This window comes from Delphinus delphis, chromosome 2 (genome assembly GCF_949987515.2).
Source record: "Delphinus delphis chromosome 2, mDelDel1.2, whole genome shotgun sequence".
Classification (NCBI taxonomy): Eukaryota; Metazoa; Chordata; class Mammalia; order Artiodactyla; family Delphinidae; genus Delphinus; species Delphinus delphis.
In genome coordinates, this window is record NC_082684.1 from 125,735,289 (window position 1) to 125,757,556 (window position 22,268).

Sequence of the window (22,268 nt, forward strand, 5' to 3'; positions counted from 1 at the left end):
CCCTCACCCTGGCCTTCCCTTTAGTGCTCTGTGTCCTGCGGCCCAGGCAGTCGGCACCGAAGCATCCTCTGCACCAACGACACTGGTGTCCCCTGCGCTGAGGACCAGCGGCCAGCAAGCGAGGCCACCTGCCTTCTGCCGCCCTGCCCGAGGGCCCTGGACGTGCTGGGCCCCGAAGGCTCAGGCAGCGGCTCCTCCAGCCGCGAGCTCTTCAACGAGGTCGACTTCATCCCTCACCGCCCAGCCCCACGCCCTCCGCCCCCCTCGTCAGCCAAGCCGACTGGCATGGGCAACGCCATCGGGGAGGAGGACCCTGAGCTGGGCCCGCCGGGGCCCGTGTTCGTTGACGACTTCTACTACGACTACAATTTCATTAACTTCCACGAGAACCTGTCCTACGGGCCCTTCGAGGAGCCTGACGCAGACCTGGCAGGCACAGGGGATCGGATGCCCCCACCCCTGAGCGGTGCTGCCGAGCCTCCTGTGGGCACCCCCATGCCCACCACAGAGCCTTCTGGGCCTGAGGATGAGGGGGCACTGGGAGATTGGTCCCCTGCTCCTTGGCCCGGCCAGGCTGGCCGTTCCCCACCCCCACCCTCGGAGCAGAGCCCTGGGAACTCCTTGGTCAATTTCTTATTTGAGGAAGATGCCCCCGTGGGAGCCCCAGACCTTGGGCTCACCAGCTTGCCTTGGCCCCCGACTTCGGTCAGCGTGGAGACGCCTGCCGCCCCTGGGAGCCAGAACGGGCTCCTGGGAGGGGGGGACAGCCACAGCCAGCCGCTGCCTCCCTGGTGGGAGAGGACCAATGAGGTTTCCGAGGACAGCGAGGAAGCCTTGGGCCGCAGAGCGCCCCAAAGACCCAGCCCCACGCTGCCCGCCTCGTCCCCCATCAGCACCTCCCACTCCTCTCCTAGTCCCGACACAGTAGAGCTGTGGACGAGTGGCACCTTGGCCTGGGAACCAGCACTGGAGGGTGGCCCGGGGCCTGTGGACAGTGAGCTGTGGCCCACCGTTGGGGGCGCTCCTCCCACCGCCAATCTGCCAGACACTCAGGGTACAGACAGTGCCCTGGAGCCCGGGACTCCCACCCTTCCCACCCCAGGCCTGGCTCTACAGGACCTGCAGACCCTGGCGATGCCAGGAACCTTCCTTCTGAAGGCTCCGACCGGCCTAGGGCACGCGCCTTGGGTGACTGCCCTGAGCCTGGGGCCCTTGGGCCAGCCTGAGTCCCCCAGCCCTGAGACGCCCCTAAGCCCTGTGCTGCTGTCCACACCAGCTCAGGACAGTCCGGCCAACGGCAGCCGAGCCCCTGGGCCTCTGGACCCCAGCCCAGCAGAGGAGGGGCCCCCCGTAGACCTGCTGCCCATCAGGAATGCCAGCTGGCAAGTGGGGAACTGGAGTGAGGCAAGTGGTGCAGGGGTCGGGGTGGCCGGGGGGTTGAGCAGGACCTCACTAACTTGGTCTCTTCCTCTGAAAATGAGCAGAGCAGGATATAAGTCTTGTCTGTCCAGCCTCCTGGGTGGGTGGGGATTAGGGAACTGACAGCCCGTGGTGAGTGGAGGCTCTGTGAGGTGGGAGGAACTTTGCCCCAGCTCAGTCATACTGCCCTCCATGTGCCCCTGGGGCTGCTCTGCCCCATTGGGCCTCAGTTTCTCTTCTGAACAGTAGGGTGGGGCAAGGGGGCCTGTATCCCTAGGGTCCCCAGAGGCTCATTCCTGAGTAGCACAGGGGGCCGCTGGGAGGGCAGGGCAGGCACAGATGAGGGGCAGCCAGGGGGAACGGCCCTCTCATACTCTGGCTTGCATGCTTCCAGGGACAGGGAGCTCGCCCCAGGCAGCTGTGTCAGTGGGGAAGCCTCCTCCCATGGTCCCCAGGCCCGGCGGGGCTCAGCCTGGGTCCCCCAGGTGCTGTGCAGTTCCTGGCCACCTGGTTCTCCCCTCAGGGCTCCACCAGCTTTGTCGGGCCTGTGAGGGTCTGAACTGCATGGCAAGAAGCTGTCCTGTGTCCCCTACCCCACCCCAACGTCCCCAGGTTGTTACCATAGGGGAAGTGAGCTGCTTCTGTTCAGATCCCCAGTTTTGGTGTGGGAGGGACAGGTTGAGGCCCAGTGAGGAACCCAGACTTCCTTCCCAAGTGATTCTGGGAAGCAGTGAGCCTCGTCAGCACAGCCGGGCCACCTCACACATGTCTCCTGTAGCAGGGACAGTTGGTTGCCAGGGGATTTGACTTTTCATCTTCATGGTCTCCTTGGGAGGTGGGTGGAGGAGCCCATTTTGCAGACGAGTTAACTGAGGCACTGGCGGGTCCCTCTCACCTGGCTGGGGGGCTGGAGGGTGCAGGGATCTGCCCGGCCCTCATGGGCACTGCGTCCCTGCCCCCAGTGCTCTACCACCTGCGGTCTGGGTGCTGTCTGGAGGCCCGTGCGCTGCAGCTCCGGCCGAGAGGAGGACTGCACTCCCGCAGCCCGGCCCCAGCCCGCCCGCCGCTGCCACCTGCGGCCCTGCGCTGCCTGGCACACGGGCAGCTGGAGTAAGGTGCGTGAGGGAGAAGGCGGGCAGCGTCGGGGCACAGGGTGGAGCTCTGGGGCCCGTGGCCTGTGTTTGGGGTCAGCCATAGCCACCGGGGGTGGGGGTGCTCTGTGCTGCACATCTTCGTACTCTGATTTCTAGCCTCTGGGATCATTCCATCTGTGTGTGGTTCAACCTGCCCCACTCCCCTTCTCTCACTGGTTGTATCCTTTTCTCTCCTTTCTGTCACCCTCGGGATTTCACTTTCTCCTTTGTTCTACTCTTTCTCCATCTGTCCCATGCCGGGGCAGCCCCTGGCCACGCCACCCGCCGCCCAAGGCTGGTCAGCCATGGCTTCTCCCTGGGGCCCTTAAGGGACTTGCCGCAGGTGGGGGTGAGAGTGCCCAACGCTCGCCCTGCCACAGCCCTCACCGCATCCTCGTGTGCGTGCACGTGGTGGTGGTGTATCCACACGCGGGACCCTCGGCCTCCAGTGCTCCCGCAGCTGTGGCGGGGGTTCCTCCGTGCGGGACGTGCAATGTGTGGACACACGGGACCTCCAGCCGCTGCGGCCCTTCCACTGCCAGCCGGGGCCTGCCAAGCCACCTGCCCGCCGGCCCTGCGGGGCCCAGCCCTGCCTCAGCTGGTACATCTCTTCCTGGAGGGAGGTGAGGCCTGGGGGTCTGGGATGGGAGCGGGGGTGTCCTCAGAGCCTAGCAGTGCCCAGACCCCTTCCCCGGCCCTCCTAGTGCTCCGAGGCCTGCGGCGGTGGTGAGCAGCAGCGTCTGGTGACGTGCCCAGAGCCGGGCCTCTGTGAGGAGGCGCTGAGACCCAACAGCACACGGCCTTGCAACACCCACCCCTGTACGCAGTGGGTGGTGGGGCCCTGGGGCCAGGTGAGCCGGCGCGGGGTTTCGTGCGGGGAGGACGTGCAGAGGGGGCACTCATGTCAGCAGGCATCCATCAGACCTTTGTTCACGCAGGGAGTTGTTGAGTGTGTCCTGTATGCCAGGCTCTCTGTGGTCCCTGCAGATACAGTGGTGGCCCGATGAGGTCCCCACCCTGCTGAAGCCTACAGCCCGCCAGGGAGACAGACTTAAAAAAAAAGGGATGTGCGCTGTGATGTCAGGGAAGGCCTTCTGGGGAGGGGACTTCAGAGCGAGACTGGAGGGGTTTGTGATGTGAAGGAGAGGCATACGGGAGCAGCAGATGCAAAGTCCTGGGGCAGGAGTGACAGACACAGGATGTTCAGGAGACTAAGCAAAGACCAGACTGGCGGAGGGGGTACGGGAGTGGCCAGTGAGGCCTCAGCTGGGCAGGACACTTCCTGCCAGGCCTGTTTGGGAATCTCAGTCCTTGTCCCACTGGCTGCTGAGGGACCCTGGGCAGGTTGCTTTACCTCGCCAGGCCTCTGTCTTCTCATCTGTAGAGTGGGGTTGTGAGCATTAGATGCTCCTCTCACACAGTGAGGCATTTAGCACAGGGCCTGGCACGATGTTGGCACAGATTAAATTTATTTTTACGGCTTTTTAAAAACATCAGACCCCAACTGATAAGAACAAAGCCTGACTTGGGATGGTGGGCCCTGTTTGAGAAACTTTCTCTCCCTTCCTTGCGCTGCCCATGGGCTGCAGCAGGTCCTCCAGCCCCGGAGCCACTGCCCGGGCCTCTCAGGCGTGTCCCGTCCCGTGTGAGGGGCTGGCAGCTTCCCCCTCCGCTCTGCAGATGCAGTTCCTGCAAGCGAACACCTAGTGGCCTCTGGGGACAGGACCGACCCTCTGAGGAGGCTGGAGAGATGGGGCTGGGAACCGTGAGCTAGGCTTCCTGGAGAAGGCAGCAGCTGCCCTGGGGACGCGCCTGGGATGCCCCCCTGCAGGGCTGGTAAGAGGATGCTCACCCCTCCCGCGCTCCCCACAGTGCTCAGCCCCCTGCGGTGGTGGCGTCCAGCGGCGCCTGGTCAAGTGCGTCAACACCCAGACTGGGCTGCCTGAGGAAGACAGCGACCAGTGTGGCCACGAGGCCTGGCCCGAGAGCTCGCGGCCATGCGGCACCCAGGACTGTGAGCTCACTGAGCCTCCGCGTGAGTGCCCCACCCGGCTGTCTGCTGGGCGGGGGGTGGGCAGGGTGGACGGTGGGGAGATGGAGAGTCATGGAACCGTCCCCCTACAGCACTGGCTGACTGACAGGGAGCCACGCAGAGGCTGGGGCTGTGTTGGGGTCAGAGCCAAGGGGAGTCCAGCCCCGCAGGCAGCTTTCTTTAGCTCAGGGGTCTCAGTTACCCCCCGTTCCCAGAGTGAGGCCAGGGATGTTCCTGAAACTGTGTGGAGCTCAGGCCTGGGTGAGCCCCCATCCCCAGCTCTGGCCCGTCCATCTCCTGGCCAGAGGAGGGCTGCCCAGAGTGAGCAGTGTAACCGCATGAAGGGGCTTCCCGCCTAGGGTCCTGCTAGCTCCCAGCAGCTGGTGGCTTCCTGGCCAGCTGGGTCCTAGAGGAAGAGCTTGTGGCAGAGGTGGCTCTGGACATAGACACACACACACGCACACATGCACACGCACACACGCACGCGCACACACGCGTGCACGCACACACGCATGCACACACACACACACGCACACACACACTTCCTTCCTGCAGCCCAGCCACCTCCAGCCACCCCTAGCCACCCCCAGCTGTGCTGAGCACAGGAAACTGGCCCTGGAGTCACACCTGGCCTCCCATCACCAGCTCTATGGTCTTGGGCTCCACTTCCCTGTCTTACGCATAAAGGGGCAGACAACCCCCATCCTCATAAATGAGGTCTTGGGGTGAAGAGCCCAGGAAGTGCTCAGGGAAGGTTGGCTTCTTCCTCTCCCTCGTGGACACTATCATCCCCCGTCATGAGGTCAGGAAGAACGCCTAGGCTACCTTGTCAGTCAAGAGAATGCAGCAGCTCCTATGCCTATCAGCTGTCTGACTCCTGCCCCTAGGCCAGAGCCACCCTAGGACAGAGTCCTTGGCCCTCTGGCATCCAGGGCCCCCAGGGACCTGCCGCAGTCTGCATCCTGTACCAGTGACTGGCTCCTTGGTAGCCCTTGGGCAAGCCCGGACTAGCCACTGCCATCCCTTGCTGGCCACACCACTGGGAGGGATAGGCTTCCTGCCCCAAATCCCATTACCTCAAGGCCCAGCAGAAATTCCACCCACCCCAAGCGCCCAGCCCTCAGCATTCATCCAGCAAGCACCTCCGTGCCTCCTGCACACAGCCCCAAGGTAGCTGCTGGCACCCAAGCGAGTTTAAGGGTAGAGGCCAGCCAAGGAAGTGACTTGCATGCCGAGACCCTGGAGTCCCCAGGATGTTTTGATGATCTGTGGGGCTGTGTGGCAGGACGTTTGGAAAGCCTGGAAACTTGGTCATCACGGTGAGGCAGCTGACATAGCACGGCCACATCCGTTTGCCTGTGGAGGTGGGGTTGCTGGCAGCGGAGGGAACTGGGGCCCCTTGAGAAGTTAAGTAACTTGCCTGAGGTCACACAGTGGGAACAGGATGCAGGTCTGCAGATGTGCAGGTTAGAGCTGCTGCTGAGAGCCAGGGTGGAGGAGGCTGCCCGTTGCCTCATGCCTTCTGCCGGGCCCCAGGGACATCCCAGGGACAGGGCTGCCAGTTGCCTTCCTGCTTCTCCTCCCCTGGGATGTCTGCTGAAGTGAGAGGGCCAGGCGGCAGCTGGGGGCTGTCACAGGCAGCGGGAGCAAGGCCGGGAGGCTGGAAGCAAGCCACTTCCCAAAATAGCTCTGATAAGCACAGGGCAGGAGGGCCCTCCAGGCCTCAGCCCCGGGCAGGCAGCCTCCCTTTGGCCCTCCTCAAGAGGCCTGGGCTCTGCTGACGGGCTGATGGCCCAGGCCACACCTGCTCTGTCAGGGCCTCGGTGCCGGGCCCGGCTGATGGGACTGTTCTGTGTGTGACCCGGAAGCTGAAGCTGAGTACAGCCCATGGCTGCAGGGCCAGGGAGGTCTGGCAGGACAGGTGCATTTGGGCAGGGGGTGTGGGGCAGAGGCCACTGTAGGCTGGCAGGAGGCACCTGGGACTTCCGTTGTGTGCCAGGTCTTGTCAGGTCTCGCAGGGTCAGGGACCGAGAGGGGTGGCAGGCTCTCTGGCTTCTCGTGAGCACCTGAGGCAGTCAGGACTGGGGTCTCGGGGCCTTTCCTCTGGAAACCTGAGCCCAGCAGGGCCAGTTCTCCAGTCCTGGAGGCGGGGGCCTAGGCCAAGGGCAGGTGGGACAGGACAACAGCAGGAGATCTGTAACTCAGGCCTAGGGGAGCCCCTCCAGAAACAGGAGGCCGATGCTCTGGGGGTGGCTGCAGGTCTCCTTAAGGCCCAGCTAAAATCTCAGGGAAGCCCCTCCACCCTGGGTGCAGGTGGGAGGAGGGGGGCGGTTCCGGTGCCCGCCTGATGGTCCTGACCGCCCCCCCTCCAGCCCTAGGCTGCGAGCGCGATCGCCTGTCCTTCAGTTTCTGCGAGACGCTGCGCCTGCTGGGCCGCTGCCAGCTGCCCACCGTCCGCACCCAGTGCTGCCGCTCCTGTCCCCCACCCGGCCGTGGTGCCCCCTCCCGCGGCCGTCAGCGGGTCGCCCGCCGCTGACCCACACCCCGGCCCCCCGCGGCCAGGATGCACAGCCAGACCGATGCACGGACCTCAGCGCCCAGCAGGACCTCAGTGCCCAGCACGGGCTGCGGTGGAGCCCCGCCCCTCGCGCCCTAATGGTGCTAACCCGGCCCCCCGACAGTGGCAGGCTGGGGACCCTTCCCCCTCAGAAAAGGTATTTTTTTATTCTAACAGTTTGCCTAACATTTATTATTATTGTTATTGTTACACATAAACAGGCATCTGCCGTTTCGAAGTACAGCTTGGCTTCCTCTTGGATTAGGGGAATTTCAAGTCAGAAACTACACCTCTGCTGCGGCCGACAGCATCTTTCCATCTGCTCCTCTGGGAGGCCCACAGGGGAGAAGGGAGCAGAGCCCATGTGGGCAGGAAGGCCTGAGGGAGCAGAGCGGAGGAGGGCTTCCTAGAGGCGGCATGTGCAGGGCTTCAGACGGCCGGGTAACAGGCGGCAGGAGCGTTTTCTGGGCACCAGGCGCAGCCTGGCAGAGGCCCGGGGGTGCTGGTCCCTACTCACAATCCTTCCACACCTCCACTTCATGCCCCCTGCCCAGGCCCCCCAGCCCTTTCCCCCATGTCCCCACTCTGCGGTCTTCACCAGAGACTCGTGTTTCACAGGGATTGAGCCACACGCCCTTAGAGGAGCAAGGCCCATCTGGTCACCAGCAGGGACTGCCCCCTGGAGTGAACCCCATGGACACATCCCCGGCCCCCTCTGCTTCATCTGTTAACTCTTAACTCTTTATCTGCACCAAAGGGATGGAGGGAGGGGCTGTCTGGCCAGACACACCCTTCTCGGCCCCCACTTGTCCCTTTCTTTCATCTTCTCTGTACTCAGCGGTGGGGCTGGACCAGTTGAGGCCAGGACGTACGGTGGCTTCTTCCTCACTGACAATCCCAGGCGCTGGGCTCTTGCTATGTTGACATGTGGTCCGGCTCCCCAGCACCTGCCACGCCAGCCCTTCCCTGCCTGCCACACTTAGTTCCATGGAGTCAGACTGTGGTGAACACACCAGGGAGCAGATGCGCATGAGGTGCTCTGAAGGTGTCCCGGGCCCTGGTGAGGCGTGAGGAGGCCGGAGAAGGCTAGACACTGTCTCCAGGAAGTGACCTGTGCAGGCGCCAGCCCTTACCTCTCACCATGAGCCTTGGACTGGACCGTTTTACAATCTGCTCACAAGTCCTACTCCTGGAAGGGGTTTATCCCTTTTCTCCAAATGGGGGACCACCACTCATTCTAGTCTACGGTGTCCGCCGTTCAGAGACTGTGATGTGAATGGTGGTTCTGGAGCTCTGCGTGTGGTGGCTACTCACAGCTTGGGTGTGTGTGTTGGGGGCGGAGGGGGAATGAAAATCACTCCTTGGGGACTGAGACCAAGAAACAGTACCAGAGGCTGAAGCAATCAGCACGTGTCTGTCCCAGGGCTGGCCCCTCCAAGGGTCAGAAGGGTGCTGGAGTGCCCAGCTCTCCCATTTCCCATTCTCTGATCGCACATCACACCCTATTTAATCATCAACACACTCCATGGGGCTGGAGTGAGTACCCCATTTTCAGATGAGAAGCCCAAGGCTCTGAGAGGGAGGTGACTGGCACAGGGCATATGCCCTGACTACACAGGCCTCAAGCTCCTGTCATCTCCTGCTCCGAGCTCTGGGCCACCTCTAGCAGCTGACCCCTCTGACCAGGTAGGAAGATGGCCCGAGCAGGCCCCACGGTAGCTTTGCACAGAGAGCAGTCTGGGGCTTGCGTGAGTTCAAGCGTCACCGCACTGTCTGAGAGTGGAGGGGTGTCAGGCTTGCTTCCTGTCTGTCTGCAGCAGTCCGGCTGGCCAGAGGATACCCTGGAGACCCATGGTGTGAGTAATGTCTTCCTAGGGATTTGCACTGTCACAAGAGCAACCCCTTACAAGGGACAGGGGGCAGGGCCTCTACTTGTGGGCCCCTGACCCACACACTGAGCGGGGGCTAGCACTCAGGTCCCAGTCACAGCTGTGCCACTGCTGTGTGCTGTGACCTCAGGAACCCCCCCCAGCCTCACTGAATCCATGTCCCAGGAGGATACAGACTCAACAGCCTGCTCTGTCTGGGAATCCTCACTGGAGCTCCCCCCCCTCCCCCGCCACCATCACACTGTAGAAAGACATTTGGTCTTAATCATTCTCGTGTTTTTCCGATGATGGGGGGTGCGGGGAGTGGTGTCCCAGGTGGCAGCTGGGACTGAGCTGTCAGCCTAGGCAGGAGGCAAACAACCCATGACTCAGGCAGGGCACGTCACAGCTGGTGGAAGGAGGGGTGCTTGCCACCCTGTGGCTGGGGGTTGCTCCGGACACAGGGAACTCCAGCTCCTGGCTCTCGGCCAAACCCAGTGCCTCCAGCCCTCACCTGCACCTTGGCCATGGCTTCAAGGGCCTCCCAGGCATTCTGTCCCACCTGCCCAGAGCAAACCAAAGACAGGGATGCAGAAACACCCAGCTGGAAGGTGAAGAGCCCCCCACCCTGCGCCCCCCCATAAGCCCTGAGGCACCTTCGAGCCCTTGGGGCTGAGTCCCATCACAAGTGACTGTAACTGCATTTCAAACCAGAAGGTTATACAAATTAGTTGTTTATTTTGCCTTTTAGTATGACAATTCCAAAATTTAACTTGAAGATAAGCACAGAAGCTGCTGTGACATAAAAGGAAAGAGTCACTTGGCAATGCCCCGCGTCCTCCACTGCTGGCATCCAGCCTCCTGCCTGCGAGGATGGCCCCAGGCATGCCCAGCTGCCCAGAACACAGGCAGAAAGGCAACACCGTGCAGAGTGAGGAGGAGGGATTTGTGCAGTAATACATTTAGTTTAAAAAAAAAAAAAAAGGACTGGCTATTTGCCTAGAGTACTTCCTATATCAATATAATGTAGAAACCAGAATTGTTCCCAGCACTCAGCAGTCTTGGCTGCTGTCGGATAGCTGTCGGCATGACTGCAAGTAGCCCCGAGGCTACCTGGGGTAAGAAGTGGGCCCATGCATACATAAGGAGAAGTCAGTGATGGTCAAGGCTAGAGGTCAGAGATGGCACAGAGGTGCAGAGCGATTCCGGACGCTCAGGTTTACATAAATACGCACAAAGGAGTCGTGCACGCAGAAGAACTTGTTATATAAAATAGATGTACATAATCTAGAAAACCGTGATAAAAATAGCCTATAAAAATATAAACTGTAGTGAAAATATACAAAAGTATTAACAAATGTTCAACCCACACAAAACAACTCACCAACATGAAAGCTGGCAGTTCCCACCTGGTGTGATGAGCACGGCTCCCCTTGGCCATGGTGTCTGTGCCTGGGAAGCAGGCTGGAGGCTGCCCCACCCTAGGCTAGCACCTGTCAGAAGGGCCCTCCCCATGGGACCAGCAGGGGAGGCACTGGAGGGTACAGAGCAGCTCTTTCCTCAACAGCACAAGGAGAGGGGAAGCATTGGCTCAAAATAGTGGGACCAAACCCTACAATTCTGGAGGAAGGAATCAGCTCCATCCCGTCCCCAGTCTGGAATCGGGCCAAGCATTCCCTCTCCCTCCCTCTAGACACCTAGCGCTTTATTCCAGAGAGGAGAACCTCCTAGCAAGGGTTCCTGGTCCACTTCCTCCACGATCTCTCTCTCTGCTCTCCCACGCCCACTGCCTGACCACCGATACTAACAGCCTGGAAATACTAACACGCCACCACCGCTCAGGGCACGGCTGACACCGGCCGCACACAGCTGGTCCCTGGGCCCAATTCAGGTGCTTTTAAGATGAGTCTTTTCAAGGCAGAACAGACAAAACAAGCATATTCCTAAAGGCAGCATTTTAGCCCACAGGACACAGCAGTTCCAGGGGGAAGTCAGCTTGGAAACTGAAGTCTCAAGGAAGCTGGAGCTGACCTGTGGGGCCCCAACCCCATTCCTACTGCACCTCCTGGGCTGCTGGCCGCTAGGCTGACAGCAGGTGTGGGAGGTGGGGGCCGGGAGGCGGTCTCCAGCAGCCCCAGTGGTCCTGCGGGGGTCTGTGCAGAGTGGCGAGGCCGCAGCCCAACTCACAAGGCAACTTCCTGAAAACGGCAGGCCTCAAACAGCTGCTCCCAAAGACCAAAACGATGATGAAGTATGTTCCTGACACCTGAAAACAGACGAAGGCTTTTGGCTACATACAGAGGCCAGCTCCCTGTACACAGTAAGAGATCAAATTAACCAGCTTGACCAAAGAAAAGTTGAGCTTAAGTCTAGTACGCTGAAATGCCACCCTAGCTATGATACTGCTAGAAGGTTGACAGGAAAAAAAAAAATGCTTATGAAAAAAGTGCTGCTTCAAACTACACTGCTTCAATAGTCTGTGTTTTGTATCAACTAAGGATTATTTCCAATTTTTTCCAGGTAGTGTAAAAAAATCCGTGTAAAATTTTCTTTCCTATTTGAGTAATACTGTCCAGGAAACATTGTCTCATATCTACACGTCAGGGATGGTCCACAGAGTGATTAAGCAAAAATAACCTTCCTTGCGCAAAGCCTCTTTCCAGGCCTTCAAAAAGGTAGTGCTCTAAGTCCCAGAATTACCTAGGCAGCCTCACATACTGGGAGCAATGGTGACCCCACAGGGGAGGCCAGCTGCTGAGAACAAGGGTGCCCCCGAGTGGCAGTGGGGAGGGGACGCATCTGGGAGGGCTCGCCAAAGCTTTGACCTCAAGTGAAGGTTTCCCAGCCCAGGCCCTGGCAGCCGGCCTCCTGCCGTCCCAGCCAGACACCCTGGCTGTTCCCGAGGAAGCCACAGTTCCCAGCTGCCCAACAGCATTCACTCTGCAGCTGCACCGTTGCCCTGCAAAGCACCCCCGGAAAAGCTCCCTCCGTCCCCTCAACCCAGGGTGGGCCTGCTTTGTAGGATGACGATCCACAGTTTCCTTGGAATCCCATCCACACGGGTAGAACGAACCAAGGGTCAACTCTCAGGTGGAAAGAAGAGGTTCGCACAGAGCCTCGTGGAGCCATGCGGACAGTGAGCGTGTGGTGTCTGGAGAGCCAGCAGGTTGGGAGTTACTGTTTGAAAGGCTGTGCGTGGAAGGGCAAAAGCTATCCCAGAAATGGGGCACGGCCAGCACCCTGAAGCCACCAGCAGAAGGTCTGTGGGCTTTCTATAGGCCGTTTCTGAAAAGGATGTGCTTGCTTTCCTAAGGAAGTTCCTTTATTCACACCAACCTTATGCCACCCAAAGCTGTCAGACTCTGGCCCAGGAGTGTGTGAAGTGCAGTGGGCACCCTCCACAGCAACTGTTTAAAACACGGCCCACGACGGCCCACGACGTACAGGAGGTACCACAAGGGGAGATGGCCCACGTAAGGTTCTCTAAGCACAGAGTCACCAACAAAGCTGACAGATGCTGTAAATAGGCTCTTGAAAATTGCCAGCTATAAGCCTAGCGAGGCACTGATCAGGCGGAAAGCATGACGGGATACGAGTAGCCACGTGCCATGGCATGAAGACGGCTGTAAACAGATTAGACCCCCACCCCGAATGGAAATGAGAAAGTGCAGTGTGGCTTTGGACATCTGCCCAGCAGACTTCCAGAGACCACGGATGTTACATTCTGGCTTTGAAACGAGCAGAAACGTCTCTGCAGTTCACCCTTTTGGCACACTTTGGTTGTGAAGGCAGGAAGAGCGGCGTCGCGGGCTGGGAGTGGGTGGCACTCAGGTGTCCTCCTCCTCGTCGCTGACCAGCTCGCCCTTGTCAGGGCTGGTGTCCCGGTCACGCAGGAAGTCCTCCCGGATGGCCTCCAGCTCCGTCAGCTCCAGCCGGACCTTCTCCAAGTGGTAGGTGCGCCGGTTCCGGATCTGGCGCAGGGGGAATGGGTTCAGGTCCCCAAAGGAGATACCGATCAGCTTCCTGGCAGGACACAGCACAGAGACAGAGCATCAGGGGGGCTCAGGCGAGAGCTCACACACAGCACTCATTTCAGCCCAGCCTGGAGGCCTGGGGGTGTGGGGAGGCGGACCCCGGACACCACGTTGAGGGCCTGATGTAGATATGTCACTCGGAGGCCAGCGCTCACGCAGAGGCTGCAGGGGCAGCCCCCGAACGCCGGCCTGGATCCAGACGCCAGCTCCACCGTGACACGCTCCCCATGGGACGCAGAACAGGGAAAGTGACCCCCCTTTCCAGCCCCCAATTCCTCATCTGTACGTTCAGATAACAGCAGGGCTGCCTCCTGGGCATGGGGTTACTCAAGTTGCCACCCGTGAGCACAAGGACGGGGTCTGGCACTTGCTCAGGGATGGTGGGGGCCACGTGCCTCTGAGTCCTCGGAACCAGCATGAGGCCTGGCGCAGGGGCGCTCAGAAAGGCTCTGTCACTGGACAGACTGACGCGGCGTGAATGGATGCACGGATGCCCGAGCAAACCTGGGGATAACTGTCAGACTCAGTGGTGTGACAGGTGTCGTGTCAAGACGCAGTCTACAGAGAGACGTGCAGTTTGTGGGTTTCGTACTATCCCCAGGTCAAGGCACCCATCTACAGTGAATACTTTAAAATCACGGTACCTTGCCCCTAACCACTGGCCAGCGGTTTAATAAAAACAGGACTAGAAAGTGCCCAAGGCCTGGCTAAGGGCTTCCAGCGCTAATCACGGCAGCCACAGCCGTCTGGTGTTGTCACAGAAGCCGGTTCCTCGCACACTAAGCCCCCGCCTCCCTTCTGCCGGCCCCAGCAGCAGGGATCTAAGGCCTGGTGCTCTTGCAGACCCGGGAGAGGCTGTGATGAAACAGCAGTGTCACAGGACTTCCTCCCTGCCTGTCAGAAAACAAACCGTTCGCTCCTGCCGCTGCCCCACCACGTGGGGTGCTTTACTGTGACGCGTACATGCCCTTAGCATCCCTCCCTCTTACATAGATTTTCAAATTTTATTTATTTGTTTTGTTTATTTGGCTGCACCGGGTCTTAGCCGTGGCATGCGGGATCTAGTTCCCTGACCGGGGATCAAACCCGGGCCCCCTGCCCTGGGAACACGGAGTCTTAGCCACTGGACCACCAAGGAAGTCCCTCCCTCTTATATTTTTAAACACTCACACCTTAGACATGCTTCACTCCAAGCCAGAGGATGCTCCTGCAAGGAGGTAAAGGGTCAGAAAGGCTGGCTTTAAGAGCCGAGCTCCCCAGAGCATGTTCTAGAACTCGTGAGCAGGAAAGGCCTACTCAGTGTGGGTCTCTGTGAAACAAAATGCTGGCTGGGGACTGGGAACCAGGCCTGCATGACCAGCCCCTTTTCTCCAACAGCTGTTAGTCACAGGCTCCATACACCTGAAATCCAAGTGTCCAGGCCCTTCCCTGCTACAGAAAGCACGGCATTGGATTGATACTGTCCGCTGCCTCCGTCAGGCAGCCACCGTCGGCGCAGGCTGGGGCAGCATGGGGGACTGCACACCGCTCTGCCTCGGGCCTGGCAGGTGCGGTCGAGAGACGAGAAAGTGCCCCGTGTCAGCTACGTTCAGAAGACAACGCCTGGCGCGTGCGAGGCCCCGGAAGGTCCTGATTCAGAGACGGGTCTAATCTTGCACCGCACCCCTGACCACATCTCACTCAGTCGCCTGCCTCCTCCTCGCAGAACCAATCAGGGCGCTGCAGGTCGACGCTCCTTGGAACCGCTAGTCTGGGGAGCTTATTAAAATACTGGGGCCCCAGTCCAGAGGTGGGGCCAGGGCATCTGCAGTCCTAACAACACCCACAGGTGATCCCGCCGCACAGGGAACTCTGGGTCCAGTGGACGCAGACTTCCTGCGGCAAACTGACAGGAAACTGCATGAAAGCCACTCACCAGGTGGCGCTGCAGGAGTGCGCAGGGCTGACCGTATCCCAGCCGGGCCCACCACCCCTTGCGTCTCTGCCACCCGGCAGCACTGACAACCCACACAAAACTGTTAGGGGCTGAGCAGGATGCCCTCCACACGCGTTAGCTGCTGGAGTGAAGTTCACTGAACGCCACTCCTGTCATCTTGACCCGATGTGAGATTAACAAACGCTCTCAAGGTTCACCCCAGGACTCAGCATCAATCTTTCACAGGCAAACATTATTCTTGGATATCCTATTATTGTTGATATAGCAATAAGCTTGAAAACATCTTAAAAATCTACTTCCCAAGTAAAAGATCCTAACAATAGTGGTGATATCCAAGGAAGCCAGGTGTGGCCTCAGCTGGCACCTTCTCCCAGCGTCCACCTCCCTGGTCCCTTGGCCTCACTCAAGAGAACCACAGGGGAACGGTCCTCCTTCCCCCCTCTCCGGCCCCACATGCTCTCCTGCCACGAGACTCCTGCAGCCCCGGAGCCCTCAGCCCCTCCTGGCTGACCAGAGGCCTGGACGCTGCCCAACCACCTCTCCCTACCTCAGCCAAGGAGAGAAGCCTTCCCTCCCCGTCAGGTGAGCATATCATGGGGGGGAACTGGTGTTTGTCAAGTAGGTTGTCACCCATCAGTGGATCAAGGAATCATTTGAGTGAGTCATGACGAGCATTTTAAATATGCAATAAACAGTGTATTTAGAAAATATATCAGAGGGTACAGCACAGATCTTTGGCAAGCACTGGAAATATTTCAACAAATTCTTTTGTTTCAGTTACATACACTCCAGTATGTGTGTCCTAGGTTGTGAGATAAAATGTTCGTATTATGGGTGGCAGTCAACAGAGTTTGAAAAACGTTAATAAGCTCCAAATGTTTCTCAGTCAAAGGACTCCTGTGGTTTTCAAGAGGCCACAAGTCTGCTGCAGGGATCCACTCCCGTGCAGTACGGGCAGCTCCCAGCACCTCGGCACAGCGAACGTTAGCGCTGCCTCCGTGGTTCGCAGGGACATGCGCCCTCACTTGCCCAATCAGCAGCAGGCCCACAGAACTCCCCTGGAGAACCCAGCCTTGGTCATCGGGGCCAGAGCCGCTGCCAACTGTAGTTCAGGGGACACACGGACAACGAGGGTGGCTCAGAACAGGCAAAAAGTGTGTGGCTGGGGAGCAAGGGGGTGAAGAGATTCCCGAACGCTCAGCTGCCCAGGCCAGAAAGCCAGGGGACTTGGAAGTTCAAATTCCTTCTCCACCCCCTTCAATCTGCCCCCTCTTTTCTGTCTCTGGGGGCACCTCGCTGCAGGCTACCACCTCTCTCGCCGGGACCCCCTGGGCTCCTGCTGTCAGTCCTGCTCCAACCTGACGTGCCCTTTTGGTGTCTAACCCTGCAGGAACTTCCCAACGCTCAGGATGAAGCACAAGGTCCTGGGCAGAGTCTACAAGGGCCTTGACAGCCCAGCTCTGCTCCCGCCCAGCCTCGATCCCTGCCGCGCCAGCCCCACCCTGGCCGAGCCACTGCGGCAGTTCCCCCAAACACGCCGTGCGCCCACAGCCCTACGAGCACACGGCTCCTGAGTCCCTCTGCCCGGGCTGCCCACTCCCCACCACCCCTGCCTGGCCCAGGTCACCCGGCCTTCCTCTGGCACTTGCCCCATCCCCGGGCTTCCTCCACCACAGCTCTGAGCAAACCAGGCCGTAACACTTCCCCACAGGTTCTTCAAGGACAGGGCGTGTTCCTCATCTACCATCCTCAATGCCTGGCAGAGGGCTTGCCGTGTGGTTCATACTCAGCAAGTGCTCACTAGACAAATAATGTGCTTTGGTTGCGGGGATTTATGTTTGCTGAATAAAGGATAAAAGCATCTTTCATCTTAGCTCCTCCCTAGTCTCTGGAGGCCGCTCCTTTCCCCCTTTTCCCTGGGAGGAAGCACCCTCTCTCACCACTGCACACCTGGGAAGGCTCTGGGTCTGAGACGGCCGGGCCAGTCCGTTCTCGAGGAAGCAGAGGTCAGGATCCCTGCCCTCCTGGACGTCTGGGGATTCCCCCAAGGACTCACCTAGCGTCAAGGATAGTGCGGGTGAAGTAACGGAGATACTTGAATATGGACATTGAATCTTGCAATTTCAGGATCTCCTCTTCCTTGTATTTAAAAAGTGCCAGGGCAAAGCGGAAGATAACCTGTGGAAAGGACAGGGAAATCTATGAGTAGAGAAGCACCGTGGCTCCAGGCACCGGCTCCAGGGATGGAAGGCCTCCCTGCACGGCCTGCCCTGGGGCAGGCACTTGACCTGAGGTGCCATTTCCACCAGTGCCTTTCTTAATAGAAAAAAGTTTTCAACTCTTTGGTGGTTTTCAGCAACACTTCAGCCCAAACCAAAAATTTCCTTAAGGAGTAGAATCTTTGTGGAATCCTTCCACATTTAGCTCGCAATTTCTAGTCAATAAGCTATATAGAACTAGAAATAATTTTTAAATTAAATCAAAACCAGGGTCCTCTGACTCTGAAACTCTTAGAAAGCTCCACCTCCAGAGGCAGTTTTTATCTCACCTACTGAAACTAGGGTCTGAATTTCTGACTTCTGAATATGGTGAAAGAAAATAAATTTTTTTTTTCTACTGATTTGTTTCTGGGTCACTGTGTTGAGGCCAGAGGGAATGGACTCCTGGTGGTCCTGCAAGTTCAAGCAGCTTTGGAACAAATTGCTTCGCCCACATGTAAGGGCACGGGCTGGCTTGCACCAACCTGAACTTTTTCTTATTTAGAAAACAGTATTTACAGAGTTTAAATAGATTATCTTTCTCTTAACATCCCTACCTGTGGCCCAATAGGGAACACTGTTTAAGCCCTGGTTGAGACTTCTTTTCAATAATGACAGACTAGATTAAAAAGTTGATAATGTACTGTACTGGACAGAGTGTGAGGTAATATACACACTCAAACTTTGCCGGTGGGAGTAGAAATTGGTAAGGCCCTTCCGCAGGGCAATTTGGCATTCTCGATGAAAACTACAGGGTCCTTGGATTCTGGATTTACCCTGGACCTCGCACTTCCACTTCTAGGACTAAACCTATAGATGCACTGGCACCTATAGAAAGACAATTATAAAGAGTCATGGCAGCACAGTTTGAAGTGGCAAAAGGCTGCAAACAGTGCGAGTGTCCATCATCAGGGGACTGTTATGTAAATTTCTGGTTCATCTGTAGAAGGAGATACTATGCAGAGTTTAAAAAAAAAAAAAAGAGCCAGATCTATATGCCCTGATATGAAACTATCGCCAATAAATAATAAATTTAAAAAACATATTTTAGATATACATAAAATGCCTTGAAAAAAAGATACAGTACATTGAGAAGAACGGCTAGGAGACTGGGGATCTCTTTTCTACTGCACGCCCTTAGTTATATGATTTGAGTTTATCATGTGTTACTCACAAACTGATTTTTCTAAAACATAAAACAGATTGGGTGGGAGGCTTGTGGGCAGTAGGGCTCTGAAGTTGGCCTCCCGAGTCTGCCCCTGATCCTCTGTTTGCTCTGGGCCTCTACGTCCTCATCCATACAGTGGGGATAATACCGCCATCTGTTTGACAGAAGTTGAGGCTCAGACTGCAAACCGTCAAAGCCCCCATGCCTGGCACAGGGTTTGGCAGAGACTCAATGTTTCTGATAAACGAGCAAATGACTGCAGTTTCCTGCGACCCCAGACCAACCTCCAGCAGCACCTGGTGCTGGGATCACTCTGCCCCTCGGCACCCTTCCTGCGTCCCAGCTAAGCCGGCCACTCTGCTGCCACTGCCGCCGCCCATGGAGTCATGCAGCAAGCAGACCCACCTTTGGTCCCTCGTAAAGGAAGGAGTCCCATATTTTAAAGAGGATGTCACTAACGACGCTGTCCACAAACACCACCAGAAACCAGTTGAACGTGATGAGGGTGTAGTCCACTTTGTACTGTTCAAAGTGGGCATGCAGTCGAGGCAGCTTCTCGCTCATGAGGTCTCTGAACACCCGCTGGTCCACCTGGAGAGGGAGCAAAGGGGAGAAGTGTACGGGGGCTGCCACTGCACTGAGCAGGCCATCCGGGGCCCCGGAGGGGCTGCAGGCCCATCACAACACACAGCAGCACAGCTGTTCCAAATGCGGGGCGGGCTCACCCCAGAGCGGACTGCTCTGCACCCACCCTGGGGTGAGCCCGAGAAGCAGCTGCCTTGCACACTGCAGGTGCTCACCAAGTGCCCCCTGACTGTCATCCTTTCCACAGGGTATGGGGGTGGGTTCTGTGGCCTGAAAGCCACTCCTGTACTCAAAATGCCCCATGAAAATGGGCTGCCGCAGAGCCGGTGGTGTAGCCGGTCTTGCTAATCCACGTGGAAATAGAGGGTGCTGCTGCAAAGGGCCATATAGCCGAGTCCGGGCCAAAGAGGAAGTGTGATATCACCACATCCATTCACCAAATATTTGCTGGGCTGCGTGGGGCAGTGAGGGAGCAAGGACTCCAGAGTCAGCTGCACCTGAGTCTGGCTCTCGGCTCTACCGCCTTCTAGCTGGGTGGCCTTGGGCAGATTATGTTCTAGACAGCTCTGTGCCTCATCTGGAAAAGTTAATGATCTCTCTCTCCCAGGGCTACTGTGAAGATTACATGAGGCTTAGGTAAATACATACAAAATAGGTGGCTGCTACCCCTCCATGCTCTGTGTCAGGCAGGGGCCAGGGCTGGGCAGAGAGTTGAATGAGGTTCAGCCCTGACCTCTAGGAGCTAAAAGACAAGTGGGGAAGCCAGATGTATGGACTGTTACGATAGCTGTGGCCACCAGGGCTTGGTAGAGATGTGTTTACAGAGCATTACAGAGCCCCGGACGGGTCCCAGCCAAGCCTGGAGGAGAACCGTCCTGCAGTGGGAGCACAAGATTCTGGGCAGAAGGGGTGAGAAGGACGCAGCTCAGCCCGGCAGAAGCACCAGGTCCCTGAGGGGCAGACCTCACCTACAGGCCAGGGGCTTTTCCAGCCTTTGTCTGTGACCCACAAGAAAATATACATCAGCCATCACCTGGTCTGTGTGCACAGAAGAGAAACAAACTCACAAACAATACTTAACCTCACAAAGTAGGACAGTTCTACTCTATTCAACTTAATTTGATGAAAAAAACAAAAAAAGCTAGTGTCAATCCCGATTACTCATGTTTGAAAAACGCAGCAGGCAATGAAGGAGAAGCGTTAAGAGGCTTTAAGCAGGAGAGTGATGTGGTTGGATTTGTACTTTAGATCCATCTCTCCACCTGAAACAGGGGGCCAAGCTGAAGGGGAAGCAAGGCCCCATGGAGGCCCCACCACACCCGGGGCAGAGGTGATGAACATCTGAACCAAGGAAAGGTGGTGGGAGGAGAGGGGCGCCTGGATCAGAACTGTGTAGAGGTGAAGTCTGTATGAACCTACGGACCCCTCTGCTGTCAGAGGTCAGGAAGAGGGGTGCTCAGAATACACAGGCCTCCCACAGGGGCATGGAGAGGGCAGAGCGTGGTTCCCTGAGGCCGGATCACAGGAATGAGGGCTGGGCTGGGGGAGACTGGGACACGCTGGTGCCCGAGGGGCATCTGCAGCAGGATAACTGCAGCCCACCAGAGACCCGAGGCTGAGGCTCCAGGGCCTGGGTGGAGTGACGTCATCTTAGGTGAGTGGTGAAACCGTGAGAAAGAGACCAGCAGAGGAAAGCAAGCCACAGATGCACAATGGGCCAAAGCCAGGCCATCCAGGAACGAGAGCGCAGTGAGGAAGAGCCAGCTGCACGGGAAGTGTATCACCTCCTTAGCGTTCCCTGAATGGTACACTGTGAGGGGAGTGTGAACCGGTACAACCATTTAGGAGAGCAATCCGGCAACACCCAGGAAACAGGAAGCCTCACCCTACAGCAAGCTTACTCCTAGGAATGGATCCCAGAAAAACCTGCCAAACTTTCACCTGCATATCAGTCAAGATAAGATAGAAGATGTGATAATTCTTGCGATTACTGGGATACTAAAATAACTAAAAACAATCTAGATAAATGTTAAAATGACATTTTAAAATGTCCTTTTTTTAGGACAATCCAAAACTCTGAAAATCTCAATTGTTTATCTTTTTGGGAAGGTCTGCTTTTTAAAAAAAATACAGAAGCCATTATAGTCAAAAAAAATTTTTAAAAAAAGAATGTTACATAGGTTCAAGTAGGTATCATTGGTTGAAATTTAAAATTTTAAAAATAACTTAAAAAACTAAAAAACATTATTTTTTACAGAAATGATTCCAAAAAATTGTAAAGTCACCCTAGGGTGCACAGAGGATAAAATACAGGAATCATGGTTGGAAACATACATTTTTGTCCAGTTTGCTTTCTGACTAGAAGAGACAAAATTTTGAAGATCTAAATTTGCTGAAATGAAATATAATTAAGTTTTCTTGGAAGACTTAAAAAACAAAAGTATAAGAAGTTATAGGACTTCCCTGGTGGCACAGTAATTAAGAATCCACCTGCCAATGCAGGGGACACGGGTTCGATCCTTGGTCCAGGAAGATCCCACATGCCGCGGAGCAACTAAGCCCGTGCACCACAACTACTGAGCCTGCGCTTTAGAGCCCGTGAGCCACAACTACTGAGCCCGCATGCCTAGAGCCTGTGCTCTGCAACAAGAGAAGCCACTGCAATGAGAAGCCCGCGCACTGCAACGAAGAGTAGCCCCCACTCGCCGAAACTAGAGAAAGCCCGCGTGCAGCAACGAAGACCCAGTGCAGCCAAAAATAATAAATTTATTTTTTTTAGTTATAAAACCATCCCATAGTGTGCAAAAAGTATCAGCCTCTCACCTTCTCACCCACATCCACTTCCCACCTCTGTAAAATTCTGATGGGTGGACCAACAGCTGAAAGGCAAGTTGTAAAAGCATCCCACGCATGCACGTGCGGTAGCCACTCTGACAGGCCACTCCTGGACGTCTTCTTCGGTCAGCTTCCCTGCAGGCCCAGCTCCTCCCACTGGGCAGGGTCAGCATCACTCACTAGTGATGGGTCTTCTTTTCTGCTGCTGCTATTCCATCCCTCAACATTTAAACGACTACATATTTGCACACACTTCATGCTTAGCACTGGCCAGGGCTGGGGACAAGAGACAACAGGACAAGGTGCTACTTTTAAGGGGTTATAAACGGGCAAGGGACACAGACAGCTGACCACTGGACCAAGAGATGGCGATGTGATGCACTCTGCCCAGAGGGACTGGGCTGAAAGTGCCTGAGAGGAAGGGACCAGTCAGCTGGCCTTGA

At 57.0% G+C, this 22,268-nt stretch overlaps 2 protein-coding genes across 2 annotated transcripts in view; one reads left to right on the forward strand and one right to left on the reverse strand.

The window, feature by feature from the left end:
* Positions 1-7,310, forward strand: part of ADAMTS7 (ADAM metallopeptidase with thrombospondin type 1 motif 7) — a 56,936-nt gene extending 49,626 nt beyond the window's left edge. Inside the window, exons 19-24 of the mRNA XM_060003664.1 lie at positions 25-1,404; positions 2,382-2,534; positions 3,002-3,175; positions 3,257-3,403; positions 4,425-4,587; positions 6,963-7,310. Of these exons, the coding sequence (XP_059859647.1) occupies positions 25-1,404; positions 2,382-2,534; positions 3,002-3,175; positions 3,257-3,403; positions 4,425-4,587; positions 6,963-7,120 (2,175 nt within the window). The 3' untranslated portion in view covers positions 7,121-7,310. The remainder of the gene's footprint in view (positions 1-24; positions 1,405-2,381; positions 2,535-3,001; positions 3,176-3,256; positions 3,404-4,424; positions 4,588-6,962) is intronic.
* A 2,565-nt stretch (positions 7,311-9,875) lies between these two features.
* Positions 9,876-22,268, reverse strand: part of TBC1D2B (TBC1 domain family member 2B) — an 87,376-nt gene continuing 74,983 nt past the window's right edge. Inside the window, exons 11-13 of the mRNA XM_060005532.2 lie at positions 18,811-18,996; positions 17,036-17,157; positions 9,876-13,032 (exon numbers count right to left, since the gene is read on the reverse strand). Coding sequence (XP_059861515.1) covers positions 12,837-13,032; positions 17,036-17,157; positions 18,811-18,996 — 504 coding nt within the window. The 3' untranslated portion in view covers positions 9,876-12,836. The remainder of the gene's footprint in view (positions 13,033-17,035; positions 17,158-18,810; positions 18,997-22,268) is intronic.